At 35.6% G+C, this 23,460-nt stretch overlaps 3 protein-coding genes across 10 annotated transcripts; 2 read left to right on the top strand and 1 right to left on the bottom strand.

Moving 5' to 3' along the window:
- Nucleotides 1-1,245: 1,245 nt before the first annotated feature.
- LOC104897623 (cyclin-dependent kinase G-2) lies at nucleotides 1,246-5,564 on the top strand. 8 transcript variants are annotated; one of them, XR_002040333.2, is made up of 7 exons: nucleotides 1,251-3,673; nucleotides 4,073-4,208; nucleotides 4,369-4,457; nucleotides 4,646-4,757; nucleotides 4,840-4,946; nucleotides 5,045-5,222; nucleotides 5,297-5,564. XR_002040333.2 is itself a non-coding variant. In XM_019250472.3 (7 exons), the coding sequence occupies exons 2-7, from the start codon at nucleotides 1,989-1,991 to the stop codon at nucleotides 5,142-5,144; spliced, it is 2,229 nt and encodes a 742-aa protein (XP_019106017.2). In that variant the 5' UTR covers nucleotides 1,251-1,642; nucleotides 1,942-1,988; the 3' UTR covers nucleotides 5,145-5,564. The 8 variants fall into 8 exon arrangements, 3 of the variants coding, with proteins under 3 accessions (XP_019106018.2, XP_019106017.2, XP_010682849.2); XM_019250472.3 differs by having other exon boundaries at nucleotides 1,251-1,642; nucleotides 1,942-3,673; nucleotides 5,045-5,564; XM_010684547.3 differs by having other exon boundaries at nucleotides 5,045-5,564.
- On the top strand, nucleotides 5,297-14,156 carry LOC104897621 (uncharacterized). The gene is made up of 8 exons (XM_048647523.1): nucleotides 5,297-5,421; nucleotides 5,601-5,672; nucleotides 6,701-8,625; nucleotides 12,500-12,603; nucleotides 12,836-12,978; nucleotides 13,102-13,151; nucleotides 13,299-13,373; nucleotides 13,479-14,156. Exons 5-8 carry the CDS (start codon nucleotides 12,946-12,948, stop codon nucleotides 13,885-13,887), a joined length of 567 nt encoding a protein of 188 aa, XP_048503480.1. The 5' UTR covers nucleotides 5,297-5,421; nucleotides 5,601-5,672; nucleotides 6,701-8,625; nucleotides 12,500-12,603; nucleotides 12,836-12,945; the 3' UTR covers nucleotides 13,888-14,156.
- Nucleotides 14,157-15,833: 1,677 nt separating this feature from the next.
- LOC104897620 (hypothetical protein) lies at nucleotides 15,834-21,833 on the bottom strand. The gene is made up of 4 exons (XM_010684545.4): nucleotides 20,663-21,833; nucleotides 18,643-19,074; nucleotides 17,868-18,135; nucleotides 15,834-16,393 (listed from the first exon to the last, which is right to left on the bottom strand). The coding sequence occupies exons 1-4, from the start codon at nucleotides 21,221-21,223 to the stop codon at nucleotides 16,245-16,247; spliced, it is 1,410 nt and encodes a 469-aa protein (XP_010682847.2). The 5' UTR covers nucleotides 21,224-21,833; the 3' UTR covers nucleotides 15,834-16,244.
- Nucleotides 21,834-23,460: the final 1,627 nt, after the last annotated feature.

Genomic DNA, 23,460 nt, shown 5'->3' with positions numbered 1-23,460 from the left:
GTTATACTAATATCACATAATACGGTAAAATTCGAAGAAAAAAGTATAACGTGGTAAAGTTTTAAACGTGGTAAAGAATAAGTGATATAAATCAAAAACTCCTATATTAATAATGTTTATAATCATATAATAAAATAATGATAATAATCCAATAAAATGATAATAATAATATTATTACTCCTACTATTATATTCGATTTAGTTCAATTTTGTTACGTTTTAGTTCATCTCATCTAATCTCATTAACATTTATTTTTTTAAGAGAAATTTTATTAACTAACTGAAGATCAGACGACATCTATAATAGATAATGAAGAAAAGAATATATAATCAAACCTGTTTTTGATGAAACTACAATGAACCAAATCGATCAAAATAGCGCAAACCCCTCCTATTTGCTTAATCAATCCGAGCTTCCAATACCTTTATGTTGATAATCTTGAACTTCAACCAATAAACAATTTTTCATACATACAAAGCAATAAATAAGACTCATAACTCCCATAAGTGAGAAAGAGACCTCCACAATGAAAAAGACACAAATTCCCATAGCAAGGGTAGAGATACTCTAATGAGGAAAGACCAATTTATTCAATAAAACAAGAAAATAAACTAAAAATTGAAAACAAGAGGAAAAAAAGGGCTCATCATGACTGTGAAAAATCTATGACAACCCCTAACAAATGCAAAGGAGAAAAAAGAGGAGAGGCGTAAAGATAGAATATAGGTTAAGGTAGGGTTCACATAGGTAAGCTACTTATTATTCTTGCTAATTAATTTTTGCTTTTAACCAAGTTTACTCCAATTCAACCAAATTTAGTCCAACTGAAACTAGAGATGATCATGGGTCGGGTCGGACCGCGTCTAAAAATTACCCATAAATGAGCAGGCTTTTCGAGCCAAAATCGGACCATGTCAAAATATAGACTAACAAGTCATTTTTTACTTGCCCAAAGCCAAAAAATTAGGCCGGATTGGCCGACTGCGGGCCAAAAAGTTTTGCCTAAACCCGCCCAAAAATTGGGCCAGACCGGGCCGAGCTGAAGTTGATCAGCTCTAACTAAAACAAAACACATCTAGGTCATTCTTTAATCCATACACATTTTTTTTCGAAGATATAAATTGTTGAATAAAATCATAAAGATTCTACATCAATTATTTTTTCCATAAATAAAAAAAAGGAAACTTTTATTTTGGATGCAAAATATTAAATATACCTAAAAAAACCCAAAAAATTTGCCCAATAATTGGAATCAAAACACCAAAAGGTAGCATCACACACTTTTCACAGAAGAAGTGTCGACTCAATTCAAACATCCTTCGTTTTTCCTTCTCTATCTTCGATAACTCTTTCTATCTCCATTTTTTACCCCCCAAATTCTTTTTCTCTCTCCTTCGCTCCATCAATCTCCATCATCACTCTTATCTGCGAGATTTTGATGAATTTTGCTAGGGTTTTCTTTATTCGGTGAAAATCAATCTCAATTTCTAGGGTTTTTATTCGGTGAAAATCAATCTCAATTTCTAGGGTTTTCTTCTAACCACGATTAAACGTAAACCCCTTACTTTTGATTGATTTTAATTCATTGCTCGACGACGAACGAGTTTTTCAAGATTCAGAGGCATCGAATTCGCTGCAAAAGGTCTGCTTTTGCTATTAATTGTTTCCTTTTTTTTGTGTGTGTATCTTTCGATTTGTTTTCTTAGATCTATGGCTGCAAGTTGGTGGAAATTTTGATTTTTAGGGTTTTTGTTATAGGAAGTTCAATTTGTTTATATTCAGCAATAACAAAAATAAACAAAAAAAAGAATTGTTACTTTTTATTTTTGTTCTCCTTTGAATTGGTGATCTCTGAAGATATAGAATTAGGTTTTTGAGTATTGGAGTGTAATTGGAATTGTTTTTCGACCGAGGAGATATCTTTGCTTGATTTTATGGCAGCGGGAAAGCGTGGGGGACACCATGAAACTGAATTTAAGGACCGTAGCATGGATTATGATGTTTCAAGACGAGATTTAGCTTACACGAAGGTCGAATGTAATAGGATTAACAATGGTAATCAGATTAGGGATCGGGAGCTATTAAGGGGTAGAGATAGAGCTAGGGTTAGACAGAGGGATATTAAAGAGAGGGAGCTTGCTAATGGAGGTTATCGGTCGTCATCCAGTAGAAGTGATTCAGGTGGAAGTGGGGGTGATGTTGGAGGAGCAGGTGGGCCCAGGAGATGTGGGTATTCAAACAGGATTGCAGACCGTGAGCCTGGTGAGTTGTCGAGTGAGGATGGGTCTGAGGGTGCTATCGAGTCAGAGGCACGGTTGGTTAAGGATGGTGAAGTGTCAAAGATAGATAACGGGGCTCAATCCTCCCCTATTGTTACTAAAAAAAGGAAGTTTTCTCCTATAGTGTGGGATAGGGATGACAAAGCCATCAAAGATGCAGCGAGAAGTGTAGGTGTGGAGATTAACTCTTCCTTTTCTCCGCAACTCCACAAATCGTACAAGCAGTCACCTATCACGATTCCTGTGGAGAACAAGGAGGTATCTCCTGATAAAATTGATGAGCCTCAAACTGAACTGGAAGCTTCTCCTGCTGATGTTCCTATGGAACATGGTCATTTAGATGATATCGTATCTCGGTCTCCTGCGGACCAGCAATTGTCACCTTCTCAGGAGCGACAGTGGGGGAATAAGGCGGAGGCTGAACAGGTAGACGATGACGATTACATACCAACTAGGCACATATCAGCCTCAAGGTGGGCAGGTGATGCTAACTCTTCGGCTGATGAAGGTCAAATATATGAGGATGAGAACATGCAGAAACGGAGGCGAAAGATGCCTTCTTCCGAGTTTTTAGATAGTAGGAGGAGCAAGAAGTCATCTAGCCCAGAAGCTGGTGATGTTGTTAGAGAGGTTTCCGATATAGCTAAGGGAAGATCAACGGATTCAGATGGAAGCATGCGAAGTAGACCTTCCAGTGGAGACCGTAGTTTTCGAGATGATCAGAATAGGGAGGATTATATGGAGGTAGATAATAGATACGATGACAGTGACTCTAGCCTCAGCCCCAGAAGATCTGATTCAGAAGATGAAGATGATTCTCGTTTAACACCTGAACCTCCAGCTGCTCCTAAAAGAACAGTGAATATGCTTCAGGGTTGTAGAAGTGTGGATGAGTTTGAAAGACTGAATAAGATAGATGAAGGAACTTATGGTGTAGTTTACAGAGCTAAAGATAAGAAAACTGGAGAAATTGTAGCACTGAAAAAGGTAAAGATGGAGAAGGAAAGGGAGGGCTTTCCGTTGACTTCTTTGAGGGAAATTAACATTCTTTTGTCACTGCACCACCTGTCAATTGTCGATGTCAAGGAAGTAGTTGTTGGAAGCAACCTTGATAGCATCTTTATGGTGATGGAATACATGGAACATGATCTCAAAGGGCTCATGGAGACTATGAAGCAGCCATTTAGTCAAAGTGAAGTTAAATGCCTCATGCTCCAGTTATTAGATGGTATTAAGTATCTTCATGATAATTGGGTTCTTCATCGTGATTTAAAGACATCAAATTTGCTTATGAACAACCAGGGTGAGTTGAAGATATGTGACTTTGGGTTGGCTCGTCAATATGGAAGTCCATTGAAGCCATATACTCATTTGGTTGTCACACTTTGGTACAGGTGAGCAGCAAAATTTCACTTTTTGTGAGTACTTATATTTGTCAATTTGTATAGCTTATCTTTTATTTAGTTGATTATTCTTTTGTTTTTGTTTGTTTCATGTTCTATCTTTTGAATTTTGGAATTTCCTATGCATGTCCTATTTCTCTTATTTAGCTGACCTGTCTATGGAAAACCTGGACTGTAGTATCCCGATTTTTGTTCTCTAGTATCTGTGACTGTTGATTATGATATAATTTATATTGTCACACTCTTAAAACTGTTATCTCAGCCATTTTTCTGAGAATTTGTTTTGTGCTCCGAGCATATTGTCTGTGCGCTTTGGATGTTTAGGGATGGGTGATAATCGACTTGTCCAAGGGTTAACACTTCATTTATGCCTCTTATTTTACTTTGCAGAGCGCCGGAGCTTTTGTTGGGGGCAAAAGAGTATTCAACCGCCATTGATATGTGGTCACTTGGTTGCATTATGGCCGAGCTTCTATCAAAGGAGCCTCTCTTTAATGGAAAATCGGAATTCGATCAACTTGACAAGGTACATCCATCCATCAAGAAGTTGTGTACTTCAAAATATGATCAGAACTGTTTGATAAATTTCATACAGATAGGGCTAGTTCTAGTTTTTAGTTGCTCCTGTATCTCATTTAGTTGTGGATTTTCTTTCAATTTTCTATAGATTTTATTTGATTATACAGATATTCAGGATTCTTGGCACACCAAATGAGACAATCTGGCCTGGTTTTTCCAAGTTGCCTGGTGTGAAGGTCAATTTTGTGAAGCACCAGTAAGTATTTTGTAAAGTTCCATTTGATCTTCATATACCTTTGCATCAGGTTTTCTTATTCTTTGCGCTCTTTTCCCAGGCTTCCAGCTTTGGGTGATTCTGATCTGGGTTTCTGGCCTCATTGGTACAGTTGTAGTTACATCGGAACATACTTTTGTATTGATTAACTATTCAACTGTTCTTTTCAGGTATAACCAGTTGCGCAAAAAGTTTCCAGCAACATCATTTACAGGATCTCCAGTTCTCTCAGATGCCGGATTTGACTTGTTGAACAGACTTTTAACTTATGATCCTGAAAAGGTATTTGCTTTCTGTAGACAGCGTTATTATCCAGCTTAGTATGCCTTGTTGATCTCTGATTGCACTTCACCATTTGCTGCAGCGTATCACAGCGGATGCTGCTCTGAAGCATGAATGGTTTCGTGAAGTTCCTCTTCCCAAGTCAAAGGAGTTCATGCCTACATTTCCTGCTCAACATGCGCAAGACAGGTATTTTAGTTCCAACATTTGCTAACTTCTTGATTTTTCGTCTTTTAGTTATTCTTTGTGTTACAATTACCTAATATCAATATTTGTGGGTTTGGCAGGCGTATGCGTAGGGTTCTGAAAAGCCCTGATCCATTGGAAGAGCAGCGCAGGAAGGAGTTGCGTCAAGCAGAACTGGGGACTGGTGGCTTGTTTGGATAACAGCCTAGACCAGTATACCCCATTGACTTGAGTGTTATGCGTGAATTTTGTCAATGCCAACAGACGGACATGCATGAGGTGAGGGAGATGGATTCAAAACAACTTGCAAAAAAATGGCTTGTGAGAATGTCATTCATGCTGTTTTTTAGCAGGCATGTCTGGTGAAAGGAGTGGAGGAATATATATATTTTTTGCCTATGCCACTTGATCTGTAGCAGTCAAATATATTCTCCAGCTTTGGTGATAGGATGCATCATAACAGTGCTTGCATCACAAGGTGTGGCATAATGGCTTTTCTTTTAGACAGATGTGATTCAGCTAAAACATGTGTATGTAAAGTATTCCCATTTGGAACATTGTAAACAGCTCCTTTTAGAATTTGGTTTTGAATACCAAACACTATGGATTTGTCTCCTCTTATTCTGCATGATTTAATTTCGTAATTGTGTTTGCAAGAGATGGTTGGTGTAAAGCGGAGGGGACGTTCTTTGCTTTTCATTGACGACCAATTTACAAATTAGAGAAGAGGTAATGTGTTATCTAGTATCTGTGGAGTTGATTGGGGTTTGAGTCTCTGCTGGTTCTTGTGTGATGCTTCTGCTAAAGCACATTTGTTATTTGCTGTACACAGGCATAATGGTGTACGTTAGTTGGGGATTTATTCATATTTGGGGGGGGGGGGTCTGGTTCTGATATCTCCTGCGCGAATACATGTCATGCTGTTATATGTGGGTTTGTTGGTGGATGATACTTGAGGGTACTCTGGGATGAATTGTGTGTTTGGTATGGTGGATGATAATTTTGGGGCTTGAGGGGGGCTGTAGGCGGCATATCGTTACTGTATACTATTTGTGTAAATCTGGTTATGCAGTTTTTCTTTCCTGATTCACCCTGTGTCCTTACTCCTTATTACTAATTATGGATGGATTGGAAAGCAAGTAGATGATTTTAGTTATACCTTGTGCAACTATTTTGTGCTCAAGTTAATAGCAAATACATAATTGGAAGTTCCAAGGACAAAGAACACTAAGTCTGCGGTAATCCCTCTCAAGAATTAAGTTTGATGTAATCAGTCAGCTGAACCTCACATCATCTCTGCAGGTCTAGTAGTAGGCTATAGCCTATTGGATATTTGGAAAGCTATCTTCCCATATGCAAATTTTAGTTAGCATGTTATGCTGTTGGAGATAGGTAGTATGAGTGTGCGTTAACGAGGGTCCTTTGCCTAGCAGATGTATACATGTTTTTGCAAGTTAGAGACTGTTTTATTATTACTATATAGTTAATGGGTGAGATGGTATTGGAAGTTTCTGATTAGCCAAGGTACATGTATACCTTTAAAATATAATTGCCACGTGTTTTCTTAAATTTGTGCGCTGCAGTTTTTCTGCATCTTCATTTTTATTATTGTGTTTATAATCAGTGTCATTTTAAATAAAAATGAAGCTGTTATTAAAGGCCTGTAATCTGGATTTGTTTTCTCTTCAGTTTGTAGCCTAATAATTGTTATAGAGCTCCTGAACTTTTATGACTCTTCTCTGCGAATGTCACTGCAGCATTAAAGCCAGCAAGTTGAGGAGGTAGAATCCCCAATTGTGTTTTGGTTCTTCACAAAAATTTTAGCACGAGCCCATTAGAGGTACCTTACGACTCTTATGTTTCTGTTTGTCATTCTCTCTTGGGTAACAAATGTTTAGCTTCTTCTTCAGAGATAATGCTTGAGAAGTATCAGTATTGCTATTGTCACGTATGTTAGGGTTTAAGTGTTAAGTAGTTGTACTTCCAAACAAACTTTTTAAATGTTATGTGGCATCTTGTTCCTGTGCCGACCTTTGTCCATCTGTTGAGGTTTTTTGTATGGAATCTGAAAGATTTATCTGAAATGAGTTAGGGTGGTGGCATTATTTCTGTCTCATCTTTGTGGTCACTGGTCACTGTTATACGTAATTGCGGCTAGCTAATTTTTTGCCTCATGGTCCCCTTTAGTAAATTCTGGTCTTTTGGTGCTGCAACTATGCTTTTGTCAGATTAATCTCCAGTGTTCAGAGCTGGTCTTTTGACTAAAAAGAGTTAGGAGGAGACCTGTGTAAAATTCATATGGACTACATGTTTGGATTGCTTTTTCTTAATGTAAGATTTGTGAATGTCTTAGGCAACTTGGCGGTGTGGCTGTTGATAAAAGTAAATGAGCAAACTAAAATCTTTAAAAGTAAATGAGCTAACTAAAATATAGATTTGATTATTTTCTCTTGAACAGATGGTCAAACTAGATGCTCTTTGCCTCTTTGGTGTTTCTTTAATTGTCAAGGCATCGAGTTGATTATCCTGTGTGTCCAAATTCTGTGTTATATTTTCAAGTGTGCTTGTTTCTTCTTTTTGTCTCCCTGTTGACAGCCTGACAGGTTTTAGTTTTTCCAAGTAACTTGTTTGTGGTTGATCTACTGTTTACTCATCCTAAAATCATGGCCATCTAAAGAGAAATGACTGGCTGATGTGGGCTAGAGGTTGAACAGTGGAGCCAATCCACATGGTTGCTGTATCATGTGGCTAGAAGGTGAATAGGGGAACCAACCCCCAACTATAGCATGTCTAGAAAAGGTAATAGGGAATCAACCCACATAGTTATTTTAGCATATGGCTGTAAATTGTGCATAATGACCTGCATGAAGCTGTTAGTAAACCGTGCACCCATGGTGTTATGTGGAGATGAGATTCAAACTCCCCCAACTGCGAGGTTGTAAGTGCTAGCTCTACATCTATTATAGTTACAGTCTGATTATACTTATTTGTAAAGTTAACTTAGTGCTTGTTTGGTTGACCATAAAAACCATGGGAGGTTGAAGTCCACTGCATAATTAAAACCCATGGAAATGTATGATCGATTAAAATTTAGGTAATGCAACTTGCTAGAAATCTTTACTTTCTATATAACGGCAGAAGTTGTTTGCCTAGTCTCTTTAGGTAAGCGAGTTTCTTGTAAGAAGTTTTACCTCACATGATCAACCAAACGACTCGACTTCCCCAGAAATGGAATCAGTGGGAGAAAAATGTTTCTTAGGTATTATCACCTCCTATGTTCAATAACATCACAACTTGAATTCTGTTGATTTTCTTCTACAATTTTCTGCATGTTGGATTGCATCTTTATGCTTTTCTGATATACGGTATACACAATCTGGTTTTCAGAGTTTATAAGATGCATCCTGCGTGAATTTTCGAAACTGCTATTTTCCTGTAATTTAACAGTAAGCATAACAGTTAGGCACTCAGCATCCAGTGAGATATATGAGTTCACCATTCTGCTCTCTTCTCAGACTTTTGCGGTTAACTAATTATTGTATGTCTGAAGTATGTTTGCCAACTTGATGTTTTTTAGGCTGCTTCTTGCTGTCATGGGCATTTTTAGTGTCATATGTTCCTGGATATGATATGCTCCTACAGATCAGGGTTTCTGCAGTTGTGGATGTTATTTTGTCAATATGTAAGCACTAAGTAAACCTTTCTTACTTATCTGGCCTGATTTTTTTTGTTGGGCAAAATCCTGCTGCATATTTTTGGCGCCACATTCTAGGATCATTTTTTTTTGGGAGGTGGGGGGATGATGGATGGGTTTCCAGTTGTGTCATCTCTCTTCATTCCGTCATACCCACAACTCACAAGTAATACGTTAATGATAATTGCGCATTACAAGTAGATAGGCAAACAGTGTAACTTTTAAAAAGTGAAGGAGAAATTTCAATGTTAGGGGGGAGGAGTTGGAGCTTGTTGGGCCTCTGGGTGAGCGGCTCTGTGTGAGGACACATTTAGAAAATCTTTCTATGAGGGTTCCGAAAGTGTGCTCCCTAACGGTGTAACTTTTAAAAAGTAAATGAGATATATATGGTTATAAAAGAGCTATTGGTACTATGGCTCACAATTTAAAAATCTCTTTTTTGGGTCACATCTAAAAATCTTAAATTTGCAATTATTATATCTTTGGGATTTCTTTCTACAATATCAAGCTTCTTTTTACTAGGATGTTTATAAATCCTTTCCAAGTTATTTTATGAATAATCTCTTCCATGATTTCTTATAATGGGCTAAAGTTTGGAAGGATAAGTTATGTGAATCCATCAACTTTGTTACTTGTAAACATCTAGGCAAAGTTTGTTTACTTCGTGCTAAAGGAGTTATCTTATACATCCATTGGAGTTCGGAAATTAGTCGCTGTATAACGTTCGTCAGCTCGTGAGTTCACCAATTGGGAATCATATCAACAGGGCAAATATCTTTTTGCTAATTTGGCTAACCAAGGCTTAACTTATTGTTTTTCTTATAATTTGTATAGATCCTTCCCTTTTTAAATAACATGTCAACTAATATTCACATTATATTATGGGTTACATTAGATTTATGATTAAAATTTGTATGTCGATATTACCAATTAAATCCATTGATAATGTTAGTGTTAATGTCAAACTTTTGGTTGAGTTGGTTCTTTGGCATATAATACGCTGATATGTGAAAGAGTCTCATCAAAAGCCATGCAAAATCTAGCATATCTTGTGATTAACTTGTTGAATGTATTCACCTTTTCTGGCATTATATGTCAAGTGTGCTCATGAGCTGAATCAAAGTCAAATTACACAAATAATGTTGCTAGTTGAATTACTGCAAAATTTACTCTCTAAATAAGAACTAAGGCTCTGTTTGGTAGGGCGTAGAACATTTTTTTGTGCAAAATGATTTTCATGGAAAATAATTTGCTATGGAAAATACAATTCCAACATTAGTTTTCCGTTGTTTGGTTTCATGTACAAAAAAAAATGAAAATGAAAGAAATATAAAAGGGAAAGTAAGGAGATAGTGAGAGGAGTGTATAAGAGAAATAAGGAAAATAGTTTTTCCTTCATTTTGAAGGGAAAATGTTTTTCCATCATTGGGAGTGTAATTTTACTTCAAGGAAAAATGGTTTTTACACTCTTTTGCCAACCAAACAATGTAAAACTGAAAATAGAGAAAAATAATTTTCCAAGAAAACGTTTGACGCCTTACCAAATGGAGGCTAAATTATACACAAAGCAAATCGTAGTAGGTTAAATTGCTTCAAGCATTGTATCATACTGTACTTCTTGAAGTATTCTATAGATTAGTTAAGCTTGATCTAGTAATAAGGAAAGAACATTCCAACTTTAAGGTTGGGAGTTCGATCCTCAATAGGAGCACTTAGGGAGATAGTTTTCCCTTACTATTCCCTTCTAATATTAAAGTGTGCTCATAAATCGAGAATAGGTTAATTTGCGAGAGGTTGCGATATGATAGAGTTATTTCATCTTATCATGGGGTCTTCGGTAGGGTCCCAAAAGAAATTCCTTTTGACTCAATTCGTTGTGGTAAATGTAAAAGCTAAAAATTAGATTCTGCACATGTGTGCGTCTACTCGTTTAGTGTGAATCCTACACGCGGATTAATAAGAATAAGGAAAGCAGAATTGAGATGCGTGTACATATTGTTCTTATTTTCCTGGAACTGTGAGCACATTCCTGATGGTGCATCAATGCATATGCAATTATGTACTTCCTCCGTTCCATAATAAGTGAAACACTTACTATTTTAGAACGTTTCAAAATAAGTGAAACATACCTTAAATGGATGAAAGAAAGTGACAAAATGACAAGAGTGCCCATCACAAACTTGTGTGGTTTGCTTTTCTCTCTCCTCCTTTTGATAATAAAAAGGGTATTTTATGACTTTTTGGCTTTTGAAAGTGATGTTTATTAAATCTTGTGCCCAATCCCTATATTTCACTTATTATGGAACGGAGGAAGTATGCACCATCTACTTATTGATGTAACGATAGAAGATTTTATTATAATATAGCTAGAAGCTAAAGGAAATAATTATGGTTTTATTTGGTAAAGAGAGGTTTGGGGCAAAATTAAAGGTTTCAATTTATATCAGAAAATTTGACTATTTAATCTTCTAATTTGAGTGTTTGGTGAAGAGAGGTTTTATTTAGCTGATCGGGCCCAAAAAGCTCTTTAAAAGTTGGGGGAGGATTTTTGATATTAGAGGTTTGGGAATGAGTGGATCAAGTACATTTATGTCCTATTTTTTTTTTTTGAAAATTACACTAATAAATAATAAAAAGTACAACAATAGATTATGCACATGTCTTTATTAGTCATTTTTCACAATTATGTATCAATCAACTATTAGCTACTTACCAAACATTTTTATGCAAACAACTAATACAATGATTTAGTCAAATCATCTTATACAATCAGCTAGTTAAATCATCATATACGACCAGCTATCAGCTGATACAATTCGCTAACAACTAATAACTATCCGCTAATTATCAAGCAGAGTCTATAAGTTTACGTTAGATAGCTACTGTGTGTCAGAAAATTCACTTGACCCAAAAACAATATACACGTAACTCATGATCTGACATAAACAATACAATATAAATAAGTTTAAGACCGATGCAATGAAGATTTTTCTTAAAGCACTGTTACGGGATACTATTACTACTTGTAACATATCACAACTTCTACCCAATACTAGTCTACTACAAGTAGGGGTGTGTACCGATCCAATACTGGACCAAAATGTAATGAAACCTGTTGGACCGTAATTTTTGGATCCAGACTGAATGAATTTTTTTTTGTCCGATTCTGTTTTGAACATGTTGGATCATAATCTATATTTTTTATTTAAAAAAATCTTTCTTTATTTGATTTAAAGATATTTATAAATGGGGTACATTAATTTTAATGACAATAATTCTAAAAGTAATAAATAGTAGGTTCTTAAATTTCTAACTTTCAAACATTTTTTAAATTCTGATCGATTGATTCGGATCAAAAATCCAGAATTGGGATTTTATATGGAACTTCGATTTGGTCTAAATTCCGATCCGGTCCAGATAAAAGACTCATTTTATATAGATGGTGAGAAAATGAGAGTTGGGGGTAAAATAGTCAATTTACCTAAAAAAATTCGACCGTTAGCAAAAAACTTGTCCTAAACGTCTCAGAATTCAAAATTTCTCCTTCTTCTTTCTATCTTGCTTTCTCTCTCCCCTGCTTCTTCTGGACGAACCTTCAATTGTAACACAGTACTCAAATCAAACCCCAAAAAACAAGATAAACCCATCAAAAAAAAAAAAGAATACAAAATACTATCAATTTTTCTGGAAATCACAACAATAATATGAGTATGTTCAGCCCAAGATTCAAATCAGTTGCAGCAATGGCGGGTTGGGATGAAGAAGCCCTCATGCTTGCTTCTCTTGTTGTTGAAGATACTCCTGAAAGAAACTTAAGAGACAAGAAAAGATCTGATTTATCCATCAAATCTTCTTCCATCAGTTCTAAAAAGAAGAGAAGACGAATTCGCCCGAATTCGATTCCTATTGCAGTTCTTAACCTTGATGATGAAGAAGAAGATGAATCTAAGAACACTAACAATAAAGGTAATTTCTTTTGCCCTTCTTTTTTGTGGGGTTTTACTGAAAGTTGATGATTTTTTTGAAAATGGTGAAATTTTAATGGGTGAAATTGTTTTTCTTTGAGAATTAATTGATGGGTGCTCCTTTTTTTTGATTTTCAATTGATGGAATTATAGAAGGGTTTTTCAATAATCATTATATCTGGAGATTGGTTTTGATTTTTACTTATTGTTTTGAGGGATTTTGTAATGTGCAGAGGCTGAGAAGGGTAAAAATGATTTACCAAAAAATTTGGAAGAATTACCCAAAGAAAAAGAGCAGGAGAAAAAATCTGATAATTGCTCAAGTTCTTCAACACTTGCATGTATGGATCGTCTTAGAGATGAACTTTCATGTGCTGTAAGTGTTCAAAACTCTCTGATTATTGTTAATTAATCTCCCATAAACTCAATTAGTTCAAAAAAAACAATTATATAGATCTTTGATTGATTTAATATAATGGGATTGTTATTATTTATGCAGATTTGTTTGGATATCTGTTATGAACCAAGCACTACTCCTTGTGGGCACAGGTAAACTTCAAATTTCTAGTTGCAAAAGTGACAAAACAAAAAAAAAAACACACACTTCATGAAATTTATGCACTTTGTAAGAAAGATTTGAGAATTAGGAAAAAGAAGTTGCACTTTGAATGTGACATAAAGTTTTGTAATTTGCAGTTTTTGTAAGAACTGCTTGAAATCTGCAGCTGATAAATGTGGCAAAAGATGTCCAAAATGTAGGCAACTCATCAGGTAATAAACAAAGTAGTGTAGTAGAAATTTAGTAGTGAAAATGATTGATGTTAGCTATTACATGGTTTTACTAAATGTGTATAAACTTGATAACAAATTATGCAGTAATGGAAGATCCTGCACTATAAACACAGTCCTTTGGAACACGATTCAGCTTTTATTCCCGGAAGAAATCGAGTCGAGGAAGGCAGCTGCAGCTGCAGCTGCAAATAGTAGAGTAGCTGATCGGCACAAGAAGAGCCCAGAAAGGAGGATTAGTGCTAGTAATAATCAAGTTAACAGTAATAATAACAGTCTGCATTTGAGCAGAAGAATTAGAAGTTCAAGAAGATTAGAAGAAGCTAGTTTGAGCACTAGAAGAGGAGTGCCAAACCAAGATGAAGATGCTGCATTGGCATTGAGGTTACAGAGAGAAGAATTCATGGATATCTATAGAGGGTCTAGCTCAGCCCGAGATAACTTGAGAGCTATGGCGCGGAGAGCTATAGTTGTTGCTAGTAACCGCCGTGTTTGAGCTATGTTTCATTCTTGTTATGTCAGGTCACCCATGTTCTCATCTTTTGTCTTCCGAGACATCTGATAAAATTGGAACGATACAGAGAAGGATAGCATGGACTCGTGCTCTCCTGCACAAGGATGGTGTGTTTGTTTCCACATAGTGTTTTACTTGTAGAAATGTAACTTGGGGAAGACTTGTTTCTTGTTGTTGTTTTTAGTACTAGGGTGTAAACTATTTCACTGAAATTGGTTTATTATAACAGCAAATTTGATGATTAAGACTAAGATTATATCTCCTTTTGGTTATTGAATGGGATTAATGCTAGCAATTTGTGGTTTTAAATAGCCAGATAGCCTTCTTTAAACTCTATCCTCCTAAATGGGTTCATCTAACTTGGTGGAGGCGAGTACAAGATATATTCATAACAGAAGCAACAAGGTGACCAACATTTGTTATCTAAGTTGTTGCTCGATTTAAGCAAATAGATTTTGTTAACTAGATTTACGTTTGAAAGCTAGTCTTGTGTCAGACAGTCTGACCTTAACTTTTAACTTCTTATTCTCAACTTTTTGAGTATTTTTTTCATCAATACTTGAGTTTTAAAGTTAAATTATATAAATACTTGACTACTTTTTACATAATTTTTATAACTCCTTGTTTGACTAATTGTTGTTCCGAATCGTCATACTACCTTTCCTAAGACTTTGTCATGGAGTTGAAAAGGCTTTGTTCTAGATTAGTGACTAAAATTATCCACTTCAATTGCTACTAATAATAAACCTTTTCAAAGAACATATCGCAGGTCATTTTGCAAAGCTATAACTTCATGTAACATCTAGCTAAAAAACCCACTAAAAGAGGAGCTTATGCCTTATAGTTGTCTGATGACATGAATGTTTGAATATGGATATAAATGCAGAAGAAAAGTAATTAAAAACAATGCCGAAAGTTCCATTGAATGGAAATGTAAATTGCAAGATAAGAAAACATGAAGAATGCTTGCTTATTATGATAAATGAGTGAGTTTCATACTTTTCAAATGGACCATAGAGGATCAGAAAAGGTATTTTTCACTAGAGTTGCTCTGTTTTTTACAAAATTGTTCAAATATGTGTTCAAGAGCTGATTGAGAATTGCAATGATAGATGGTCCAAAGTTTCAAGATTTAGCTTACAGATGGGGAAAGTAAAACCAGAAGTGATCAAAGGTCAAAATAAAACAGATTGGAATGTTTGTTTGAGCAATTTTCCATAAACATACAAAGTGTAGGACTCAATTTTGGATGTGGTCCAATGAAACTTCTATAGAGAGGGAGGAGTGGACGCAATATTAATGAGCTAATCAAGTAGCAGATTTTACGTAAATTTACTGAGAATTTGTCTAGTTATAAGGTGTGTATCTCACAACTTGAGATTATACGATCATGCCCCATTAGAAACATGACAAGGAGTGATTAATTCGCTCTTCCTCGCCCCATCACCCCGAAGGGACATTATTGTTAAGTTGGGCCGTGTTAACTTGCTCAAGGTCTTCGTTTAACGGGACACTTTTTCTTACCAATGTAAGAAGGAAAATAACATAATACTTTATGTTTATTTTTTGGAAAATGTTTGGAAGAAAAAAAAATCGGTAATATGTTTTATTATTAGATCAAATAACTAATGCATATTTTGAATATATCAATATCATAACTTAAATTATTGCGTACTTAGATTTTAATATCTAGATGTATATTGAAGATTAATGCAAGTGCAAAGAACCAAAAATAGTAAAGTTCACCCCCAAATCAATTTTCAGCAATGCCTTTCAGATAAGGAAAAATGAAATAATTGACTAAATTTAACTATGCAAAACAATATACTCACAGAAAGATCAAACTGCACTCACAGCATTTGTCACAAGAAAAGAAAATCCTGGTCACACAAAGATGAAGATGCTATAAGAACAAAAAAAACAAAAGGTTACAAACAGCATCCATGATCATATTTATTCACATTCACTCAAGTATACAATAGTCACTTTTACATCTTACAATATAGTTCCAGTTGGGGAAACCAATTTAATGTTCATTGTTCAAAAAATTTATATACAAACGAATATACTACGAGGTACAAAATATACAAGATGGAAGGCTGCACTCAGTGTAATCAGCAATTAGGTTGGATCCGCCTCGTGCACCAAAATATAGCACGCAATGGCGGTAAGAATCCGAGGGAGCAAACAAAAAGCAGTCTTGAAATGAAGTTTGCTATAAGGTTTTTTTCCAAGTATGATAACAGACCTTTAAACCGTGAAGCAATTAATCAGAACAAAACATCATCTGCGTAGCTGATAGTAATCCATGGTGGAACACTGTAGTACCCGAAAAAGTGTCACTCTGATGGGGAAGAGAAAACAATGGTTTGACCTAATACAAACAAAACCAGTGAGAGCTCGACCGCAAAAATTGTGGACAAAAGCGACCGATCCACCGTCCATCCATACAAGGTTAACCCTCCAGGATTCGTCTGCAAATACATCACTGCAATTGCCACTTAGTATAATGAGCACAAGTTGCACTTGAATTAGACAGCAAAAATCAGGCACCTTATATACAAGAAAAGAAATTTTCCAAAAGCCTCTTACAGTTTGGATCATATAAATTTGAATTTGAGACAACGGAAACAAAATTATAGTCCAAATATGAAACAAATACAAGGCAAGCTTGGCTGATCTTGGTAACTCTGCTCCAGAATATATTTTCATTGGCATAGATGTTACATGTCAGTGATCCTGGGTGTGTTCTCATTTGTAAAAAAAATGCATCGGGGTGGCGCTCTAATGAATTTCCTTCTAATTTCTACATTCAATAACAACAATGCCTAAACCCAGTCATAATTTATCTTCAGTGGTTGTTCTGCTTCCACTCCCTTCTGTTAAGTGGTATATGATCCTCCAAACCTAATTTCTTTATACCATTTTTGATGCCCTCTATCGAAGTCATTTTTGCGTCCCCCAACGTTACCCTAACTGGTGCATCATCTAGTACATTTTTCTTCTTAAAGAGCAAAGAAAAAAAAACACACAAAAAAAAAAATGACAAGGAACTCCACAGACAATATCCATGCTGACCTACAATCTGTAGAAATTAGGACGAATCTGATGGAAAGCAGTAGAGCTTGAAAAGGATTCTGAATAGGGTAATCAACAATGCTACAGAACATCCAATACACAGATTCCAAACATTTTTAGTCTGGTATACCCCCTCTGAAAAAATAAATAGCAAGACTAGTCTAGCAGTATGCATATCCAATTATCCATCTTATATATGTTGTTTTAGAAACAATTCAAACAATAATGTTTTTATTGTTTTCATCAGGACATCCTTCTTGCAAATAGCACACAAAACATTTCAAAGTCTTGACCATGCATCTAAGGTCTCTGGTTCGTGGTACAAGTAAACCAAGTTGTCCCAGATAAGACAAATATGATGTCTCTTGTCCTGACTACTTTTGTATTGAGCGATACAGAAGACGTCAATGATGATTGATAAGAGCAGCACGTGTTTCCACAGTTACTACCTTACTGGATATTGATGGTTTGGTCTGTTAAATATTCAGCGCACCTCAAGGTTCATTTTCCACTGATTCTAATAGGAATTTGTTCGTCTGCCATTCAACAATCCAGCTATCCACATATAGGGTGTAGTAGTTAACAAGAATATAACTTCAACACATTTCAAATAGAAGGATGTTCGGAGAATAAGCCATAAGAAAAGGTCTCTTTATAATAAATTTGTTACAGACAATCAGGAATGGGAGGATGGTTCATTGATCTACCCAAAAAATAAAAACTATGCTCGAGCAGCACTGAGATAAGGCATGTTCATTGGTCTAACCCAAAACTCCAAAAGTATAAAGTATCTATACTACTATAAGCATGCTGATACCTTATATGGCAGAACAACACGTGAAACAGATAATAAAATAATAAGCAATAAATGAACAAAAACTTACCAAAAGACTGTCTCTTGTTATATGAAGAAACAGAAGCAAATTGCGAGTGGCTAACAATTGAATTTTCATCTAGCAAACTCGATTCACTCCCAGAATAATTTGAAGATAATGAGCCCATTGAAATTGAACGTCTTCCTTCAAGGGACTTGCAAGTTAATAATGCATGCCATCTACATGCCACTGCACCAATTCCCTGGGCTCTGGAGGAAATTTTTGTACCAGCATGCAAGCAAAGAATTGTCTCAGCAACTTGGACAATCGAAGTCACCTAAAACCAGGAGGAGCAGAAAGGAAAAAGTTCTTAAAAGATATAGAAAAGAAGGAAATGGCAGAAGAATAATTTCTTAATCTTTGTTAAGCTAACTCATTATTTCTGGTTTGGTTTTGCTTCAGAAGTTAACAAAGTTTTAAATCTTGACAACTTGCTCTAATCAAGTGGAAACTTTATTTACATGACAAAATCCTTTCACCTTACTTCACAATATCAACAATAACTAAAGGTAGACTGGTAGAGAGTTCAAGTGAGATACTGTTTGTATCTTTTCACTGTCAAGGGAATTCTGTTTGTAGTTTTGTGTAGTAATGTAAGTCCCACCCAATTAGGCGGGCACCCATAGATCATGATCAGGATTATAAATCATCGGAAGTTCCATATGATGTTATAGAAGTAAGACTACAAGCAAGAATCACTATACATTTGGTCATATCTCATATTCTGTAATAAACAAACACTAAATATTATTAGGACAAAAAGTTGAATTGTAGTCTGACTTACAGCAAAATTTCCACCATTTAGAAAAGTAACTCTTCCATTAACACCCGTGATCTGTACCAGCGTCATACATAGGCTAGCAGTGACAAACAGGAAGACCAAGATAAGATATATTCGAAATCTATGGCTGATTTTGGAGAGGTACTCCCTTAATCGCATGTGCTCATCCATCAAAGCCATAATACTGGATTCTTTGTCCAAGAGTTTTGCATAATCATTGAAATGGATAACTTGCAAATTGCAGGCTAAATGAAAGAGAATGCAGGCTGCCAGAGTTATCACACTTAGGTATGTCCAAGATGCTACTAATACGACGGCATTGAAAATAGCCAGCCACCAAGATTGGTTTTGCACATATATCATGCGCATGATCTCATGAACCGCCTTCAAGATGCAACAAGGAAGCAACGACCGTAACAGCAGGCGATAGGAACCCTGAGGAATTAAGACAAGCTCTTATGAGGGACATATAATATAAGGATAAGGTTCAGAGCATTATCTATGACATAATGAGGAGTCAGTAAAAAAAAAAGGTCTAAGGAAATATTAAAAATCATTGATTGTGTCAAAAGAAGTCAAGGATTGTCATAGCAGTATAGATTTCTATTTTTACCAGCATGAGATATACGTAAAGAACAATGTGATGAGCTATATACTACTTGTCAAAACAAACAAAGTAAAAATCAATTAATTTCAAATACATGCACTTGGAATTGCTGAGAACTTTGGCTCCAGCCAAATGTGGCTTGTCTTTTTTACGTTGGTTTCCTGCTGCATTACCTACATGAGGTGTTCCATAATACTGCTGGTATCAGATAAAGTGAAAAAATCGAAGCGAGAACCAGAACATGTCTGATATGCTCTTCACAAAATAGCAGAGACTAGCTACCAGACAATGACACAAGTCTCATGGTAGGCAGTCGTGTTGGTGAGGCCATGTGCTCTTATAAGAGTACAATTTTACAAAATAGTGTTGGTCACCTATACTTAAGAATAGCTCCCCACTTAACTAGCCAAATTACGTGGACCTTCAATCTGTAGGAACTAGGAATTTACCCCCTCAAACTTGCATTAAACTAGGACTGGCTACGATTTTCCTCCAACCAACATTGCCACTTAGATTGAATCACATTTTCATTGACAGCAAATGCATCAGAAAAAATCAAGGCTGATGGCTGTAAGTAAGTGACTGAGACTACCACTGCTGCCTGAAATAAGGTGGTAGCTAGTACCCATTAGACATACATGGAAAAGTCCCGTGATTAGATAGGTATAATGAAGTCGGTACACTTGAAACATCTTCTTTTACTCACCATTCTAAAGCACACGCTATCATAGACAAGATCATCAGTGCCATCGACTTTGTGATTAAGAAATCTTTTAAAACTACAATTTATCAAATAACAACTAGGTATGTTTGTTCTGTACAATAGTAAAAGCACTCATTCTACTGTTTCTCACAAGTTAGAGCCAAGGCTGCATGCCTGCATACTTCTAGACCTCAGGCTTTGCTTATGGCCAGATCTACACGAGGTTCTGCTTGAGAAGTGATCCTCAATTCGCTAAAAGTAGCAGAAATTTGTCCTCTTCTTGATTCTATAACCAGTATATTCCCCTTCCTTCATTTGAACGACTTTCCAACAAAATTGGATATCCCCCAAGGCCCCTTATACATACATTCGTAAATTGTTGGGAAGCGGGAGGAGAGACGGAGATGACGTGTTATGACATTCAAGTTCTTAAACGAAACGAAACACAAAGTCTAAGAAAATGCTCATCAATAACATTCAAGTTCTTAAACGAAATGAAACACAAAGTCTAAGAAAATGCTCATCAATATATTGTATCTGTCTTGCAGCAACCATTCATATACCCTGATTACAAGCTCATAGTTAAACAATTTTCCAACAAATACACTAACAAGTATCATCAATGAATAGATATTACAATAACAACCCAACTTCATAAACATAAAAACCCAAAATGCAGACAATATTAGCACAAATCTTAATGATAAATTTACCTTAATCTTTTTGATATATTGATCCTTGAAACGGGAGGTATGCCCCCTATACCGATCAACAAACAAGAATTTCCGAAACCCTCTTTTATTAATATTGTAGGCCACACAAATCAAAGAAACACCACCAAGAAGAAGATGTGAGGTAAGAATTTCATACTCAAAATCCTTCACTTGATAATCTTCACAATCCAAACAATGGGTGAGCTCAATAATTAACACAGGAACTGCAACACCCACAATCAAAAACACAATCCAAGACAAAATAAACCTCAATGGAGTTGTCTGATCAAAACCCAAAAATCTGAGATAAAATTCCAACTTTTTAAGGGTTTTATCAAGTTGGGTATCTTCTTCTTCTCCATCAACATCAGCAGCAACAACAACAACAACATTGGCAACATTCTCTTGTTGTTTATGATCAACTTGATGTTGTTGTTGTTGTTGTTGCTCATTATTGTGATTATTGTTAATAGGTTGATGAATCTGTTGGTGGGTCCCATTAGGTTGAAGAAGTGGGGTTTGAACATTGATGATATCAGTTGAATTCTTCTCTTTCTCCATAAGAGACAAAGAATTTGGTATAAGGGTATGCCCTAAATTTACAGAAAAGATTGAATCTTTTACAAATTGGGCATAGTTTCATGTCTTTAATTTTTCTCAAATCAATAAGAATTTGGGGAAATACCCACAAAAAAAGAACCCAAATTAAAGATGAAGGGACAAAAGAAAGTAGATTATAAACTACTATAATGATTTGAAGAAAAAAACAAAATACGAGCAAGACCTGTTCTTGTTATTGCTCACTATGAATTAGTCGAGTGCAAATCAACCACTAAAATCAGAAGAAATTATGCAGAAGTATGGGAAATTTTGATATATAATATAGTTTGACAATGAATAGTTTATATGGTACGTAAGCAGAAAAAATCAAAGGAATAATATTTGAAAGAAATTTTATTTTTTTGGGGGGCATTGATCTTTGATTGAGTAAGATGTGTAAATTGTGATATGGGAACCTTTAGGAGGTGCTAATGATTTATGATTTGCAGGATGAGTAGGACAGTAGGTCAGCTACTCAGCTGTGTGACAGGGTGAGTCATGGATAATCAATTTTTTAATTCTAGAAGTAGAAAACAATTGATTGTCATGAAACGAAAGCTGTAGAGTGGACTTAAGAAGAATAGGGATTTGATAATCCATCTATATTTATCAATGGCATAAATAATGCAGCCCTACTATGAACATAAATGTTCCTAAACCCAACTAGGAAGTTTTTCTTATGTAAAGATATGACATAGATGTGGATGTCATCTAACTTTATTGGTAAAGACGTGTGGGGATTATAGTCAAGATTTGAGATCTGATTTCGTCTATAATAATGTGCTTAGTCATTTATTTACATAGAAGAAATAAGAATGCGGAACAGAAGCAAAACAAAATGGTAACGCCGACTCAAAACTAGGAAGGGATGCCGCCTACTAAAGGTGGTATGGGCCGGGCCAGCATGCGGGTCGGCCCGGCACAAGCCCACTCAAGCCAACCCATTGTCCGCAACGTGGGCCATGGGCCTGCCACGGTCAAGAAATTTTATTTCCGACCCATCCCGACACGAACCCCCCTATATGATTCGTGGGCTGGCCCACAGGCCGAATACCCTTTCCTTTCTTTTTCATCTAAAATTGTCAAAAAAAAATAAAACACAAAAAAAAAAGAGTCAAACCCGCAGGAGGTACGAGCCTGGCCCGCAGGTTTAGACCGGACCGTGAACAAAATCTGAAAATTTCAAGTCCGATACGACACGGTCCGCCATTCGTGGACTCGGGCTCGACCCAACCTATGTCCATGTCTACCTCCTACTACTAAAAGAACGGTTTTCAATGTACAAGATATTAACCAAAGACAAATTCTTTATTTCCAAACTCATTCTTCTTTAGGATTTTTTTTTCCGAAAAGATTCTTGAGGTATTCTTACCACCTTTAACACTTTAGGAACAACTTTTGTCTACAACCAATGCTTTTTAACTTACCAAAGACAAAATGAGCTCTTATTAATTAATTTTGCGGCCAGGAGATCTATATGATCGTATAATATAAGCAAGATCTGAAAGTTTGTGTAAACACAAATTTAGGATTTATTCTAGCTTGTTGCTTTTATATGACTATATCCAACTATGAAAAAGAAAAAGTGAACAACCTAAAACATCAGCTGGTGTACAGTACACACTACACGAGAAAGTATTCTCCCACATTTGATATTGGACAACTTATTTCATATTATGGTATTTTTGTAATTTCAATAGCAACTTAATATAATACAATTCTTTTTGAAGGAATATAATATAATACAATATAACATAATATCATATTTTGCAATTGATTCGCGATTACATCATTCTTATTTTCAAACACAAACATTTCTCTAAATAAGAGATCAAATAACTGTAATCACGTGTAGTACTACGATGCAATTCTAATTTGAAAATCTTAGTAATATTATTTAGTTTAATAATAAATTGTATATTTGATTCATACTTCACAAACCACAACAATATAAATTTATATAAATAAAGCAATACAAGAATCTCGTTAGATTAAACATCAATTAAGAACTATTCTAATAAATAACGAAAATTTAAAAGAAAGAAAAAACATTTATTGGAGAAAAAAAAAGATAGTAAGAATAAGAAAAAAAAATATTGACTTAGTGTTTGCGTTGTCAGTGTCCTATTGCTATCGAGCTATCTTTGTCGCTAATTTGCTGCAACCTGCAGAGACCATGCCACACGATTGTACTCTCA

This window comes from Beta vulgaris, chromosome 6 (genome assembly GCF_026745355.1).
Source record: "Beta vulgaris subsp. vulgaris cultivar EL10 chromosome 6, EL10.2, whole genome shotgun sequence".
NCBI lineage: Eukaryota > Viridiplantae > Streptophyta > Magnoliopsida > Caryophyllales > Amaranthaceae > Beta > Beta vulgaris.
Note: the sequence above shows the minus strand (reverse complement) of the source record. Positions and strands in the feature narration are given on the sequence as shown.

What these genes read in the sequence shown, in the direction of transcription:
- LOC104897620 (XM_010684545.4), bottom strand. Translation starts at nt 21,223, where the DNA reads ATGGAGAAAGAGAAGAATTCAACTGATATCATCAATGTTCAAACCCCA. An exon ending in TAAATGGTGGAAATTTTGCT is followed by an intron (nt 18,136 to 18,642) that starts GTAAGTCAGACT and finishes TCCTGGTTTTAG; the next exon opens with GTGACTTCGATTGTCCAAGT. An exon ending in TAACAAGAGACAGTCTTTTG is followed by an intron (nt 16,394 to 17,867) that starts GTAAGTTTTTGT and finishes TGGCAATTGCAG; the next exon opens with TGATGTATTTGCAGACGAAT.
- LOC104897623 (XM_010684547.3), top strand. Translation starts at nt 1,935, where the DNA reads ATGGCAGCGGGAAAGCGTGGGGGACACCATGAAACTGAATTTAAGGAC. An exon ending in GTCAATTTTGTGAAGCACCA is followed by an intron (nt 4,458 to 4,645) that starts GTAAGTATTTTG and finishes TGTTCTTTTCAG; the next exon opens with GTATAACCAGTTGCGCAAAA. An exon ending in GCTCAACATGCGCAAGACAG is followed by an intron (nt 4,947 to 5,044) that starts GTATTTTAGTTC and finishes TGGGTTTGGCAG; the next exon opens with GCGTATGCGTAGGGTTCTGA.
- LOC104897621 (XM_048647523.1), top strand. Translation starts at nt 12,946, where the DNA reads ATGGATCGTCTTAGAGATGAACTTTCATGTGCT. An exon ending in ACTACTCCTTGTGGGCACAG is followed by an intron (nt 13,152 to 13,298) that starts GTAAACTTCAAA and finishes TGTAATTTGCAG; the next exon opens with TTTTTGTAAGAACTGCTTGA. An exon ending in AAATGTAGGCAACTCATCAG is followed by an intron (nt 13,374 to 13,478) that starts GTAATAAACAAA and finishes CAAATTATGCAG; the next exon opens with TAATGGAAGATCCTGCACTA.